Here is a 3,035-nt window from a genome sequence, read left to right as displayed (position 1 = left end):
TTCACTTAACCCAACGGCCTTTATTTTATCCATCAACGGTTAATCCAAAACGTGAGGCTCAGGACTGATAATTCGAGGGTTCCCACCGGAATGCAAGATTCGAATGGTCCTCTTCTTTCGTGTTTTCAAAAGGAATTTAATCGAGTTGTAAAGATGGTTTAAAAATAAAATTGTAGGAATAAAATTAATTTTACAATTTTATATGTATATCGAATTAATTTTATATATATTATCGAGTTCCCACCAGAATGCTAGATTCAAATGGGAGGAAATGGAATTAAATGTCGAAACTATGGAAAGTTAGTGAAATTTAAATTGAAGAATTTAGTGAATTTGAATGTGATTATTTATATGTGTAAGGGTATGGTCATGGATACCAATAACCTAATTAAATTAACTAACACACAAAAAGGACTAATCGACTAAAACCCAATACAGGAAAGTCAACCATTAATTAAATCTAAAAAGTAAACATTTAAAAATCTAAACAACTAAATAACGATTAAATTAAATTAATAAAAATATAAAAGTAAAATAAAGAGTAAGAAATTATAACAATTTAAATGAAATAGTAAGCATAAAAAATAAAAGTATGGAGATATGCTACTCCCAAGTATCGAACCCCTCCCATTAAAGAGAGTGAAACTGCTCCCTCTCCACTAGGCCACTTATGGTCATCTGTGACCTTAATACAACTTGAATATGTAAACCAAAATAGATTAAAATAAAAAAAAAAAAAAACTAAAATGAAGTGGTTTGTTAATAGACAACTAATTAAAACGATGGAGGAATCCAAAAAGTAAACCTAGCCGCCTGGCTGTTGGGTTTCCAAAAGAGAGATTAATGGGTGGGGAACACAACACAGTATACTAACAGACTCTAATTAATAAAAAGGTGCAAGGGAAGACTAAATAATATTAAGTTTTAAATGCTTGGTTTTAAAAAAAAAAAAATAAAAGAACAGGAAATGTGAGAGAGAGCGTAACACAACCCAGAACAACCAATCGTCCTCCTCACGAAGACCAACTCTCACTCCCTCAATCTCACTCGTTTTCATTCAATCCCTCACACTCTCGTCCTCGTTCAAACTCTCAATCGCTCATTCCAATCTCTCAATCGCTCATTCCATCTCTCCGTCTCTCATTCCATCTCTCCGTCTCTCATTCCATCTCTCCATTTCTCATACCAACCTTTCGCACTCTAAACGCGGAAAAAAAACATAGCTTCAAAAGAAAATCAAATAAGAAGGCTACCTTCGGCGGTGACTTGGCGGCGATGGTGAGCTTGTACCTTCCTCTCTTCGCTAGGGTTTTCACGCCGTCACCTAAAATTAGGGTTTTTTCGTCTTCTCAGATTTAGGGTTTTCGTCGTGGTTTTTTCCTTATAGTACTCATTTCGATCCTATTTATATCAACAACTTAGGGTTTCAGATTGGCTTATGGAGATCCAGAAGGGTATCTCTGCGAAATCCCTTTAGGGTGCTCAGATTTTGATTGCCCTATTTGATGTTTGGTCTGGAACGGTAATGCAAATCTACACTTTCTCGCTCTATTTTGTCTTGATTCTCTTTTGGGTTACTTTTTGAATTTTTACAGTCTTGCTAATTACTTTGTTTTACTGCAGTGAAAACTTGGTGAAAATTCATGAGTGGTTTGATACCTTGTTGAAGATTTTTGAGGAATTAGGCTTCCTACAGGTTATGTTGATTGTGGAATTCTGTTATGAATGTTGAAAACAGTTAAAATTCTTGTATTTTTGATATTTCATCAGCCTGTGAGGAAGGGTACAAATGGTGGTGTGACAAAAGCAGGACTTCTAGCCGCTGCAGCCGGTGGAAGTGTCATTGGACTATCATATGTTCTTTTAGAATTTTCGACAATCAAGTGCAGGTCTGATAGAGTTCTCAAGCAACTACTGGTAATACCCATCGCTACCACGGCAGGACTAGGTGGGAGTATCATTGACTCTCTATTGGGTGCAACCTTACAATTTAGAGGATTCTGCTCTATTCGCCAGAAGGTAAATTCTGATACACATTTCTCTCCTATGAAAGATCAATGAAAGATCAATGAAAGATCCAATGACATTGGGTATTTGATTACTGAAATTGAAATTTCTCACTCTATGCTGTAGGTTGTTGGGAAGCCCGAACCAACCATTAAAAAGATTTCAGGACTCAGCATTCTTGACAACAATGCAGTGAACTTTGTGTCAATACTGTTAACCACGGTTTTAACTTCAATAGTTTGTTTGTGCATATTCTAGTTTCGTCACGAGCAGCAGTTCTGTGGAAGATTCATGGGCTGATAGCTCTGGTTTGATGTTTTTGCTCTTGTTTTCTGTTTGAGGCTTCTAATCTTGACTTAGTTTGTTCTACAACAGTTTTGCCTTATGAGTGAAATGATATGTTGCAGCTTGGTGCAGCCTAGTGTGTTCTGCACTTCTTACTAGGTCTATTGCCCTGACTTGCATTGGTTTGTGTTGAGTGCAGGTTCGATGCTAGTGACGGAGTTGCAATGTATGGTTATAATTGAAAAGGTTACATGTAGGTTATGGTTTTGGATGTAATTTGGAATTTGGTTATGATGAAAACATTGTTTATAGTGAAACTAAGTGGAATTTGGAATTTGAATTTTGCAATGCTAAAATTAACTTTAGAATATGGATGAAACTAAGTGAATTATGTGTTGAATAACACAACTTGTTAATGTGTTTCTTTCCTTTGTAGGTACCTCTATGGAAGGAAACGTAATTTAGGATAGAAGGAGATGATGATATGAAGCATGAAGATGGTGGATGTTAATGCTTAGGAATTAGATGTTAGAACCTTAGGTCCCGAGCTTGTATTTTTGAATTTGATTCATGCGTAAGGTATTGACATGATTATGTACTTGAGCCTCGAATTTGAATGGAATGTTTGGATTTGTATATGGTAATGGGTTGTTGGTTTATGAAATTGTAAATATTATGTAAGTTTGGAATTTTTTTAGTTTTGGATTGGAATTGTAAAATGTATGTGAATAGGTGAATGTAAC

At 35.5% G+C, this 3,035-nt stretch overlaps 1 protein-coding gene across 1 annotated transcript; it reads left to right on the top strand.

The window, feature by feature from the left end:
* The first annotated feature begins 1,505 nt into the window (after positions 1 to 1,505).
* Positions 1,506 to 2,534, top strand: LOC127096294 (protein PGR). Its single transcript, XM_051034880.1, has 5 exons — positions 1,506 to 1,522; positions 1,624 to 1,696; positions 1,771 to 2,019; positions 2,134 to 2,219; positions 2,492 to 2,534. The coding sequence occupies exons 1-5, from the start codon at positions 1,506 to 1,508 to the stop codon at positions 2,532 to 2,534; spliced, it is 468 nt and encodes a 155-aa protein (XP_050890837.1).
* Positions 2,535 to 3,035: the final 501 nt, after the last annotated feature.

The sequence above is a fragment of the Lathyrus oleraceus genome, chromosome 6 (genome assembly GCF_024323335.1).
Source record: "Lathyrus oleraceus cultivar Zhongwan6 chromosome 6, CAAS_Psat_ZW6_1.0, whole genome shotgun sequence".
In the NCBI taxonomy this organism is placed as follows: domain Eukaryota; kingdom Viridiplantae; phylum Streptophyta; class Magnoliopsida; order Fabales; family Fabaceae; genus Lathyrus; species Lathyrus oleraceus.
Note: the sequence above shows the minus strand (reverse complement) of the source record. Positions and strands in the feature narration are given on the sequence as shown.

Excerpts from the sequence above, each read along its gene's own strand:
- LOC127096294 (XM_051034880.1), top strand. Across the intron at positions 1,697-1,770 it reads AGGAATTAGGCTTCCTACAG|CCTGTGAGGAAGGGTACAAA; the intron begins GTTATGTTGATT and ends ATATTTCATCAG. Across the intron at positions 2,220-2,491 it reads GTGAACTTTGTGTCAATACT|GTTCGATGCTAGTGACGGAG; the intron begins GTTAACCACGGT and ends TGTTGAGTGCAG.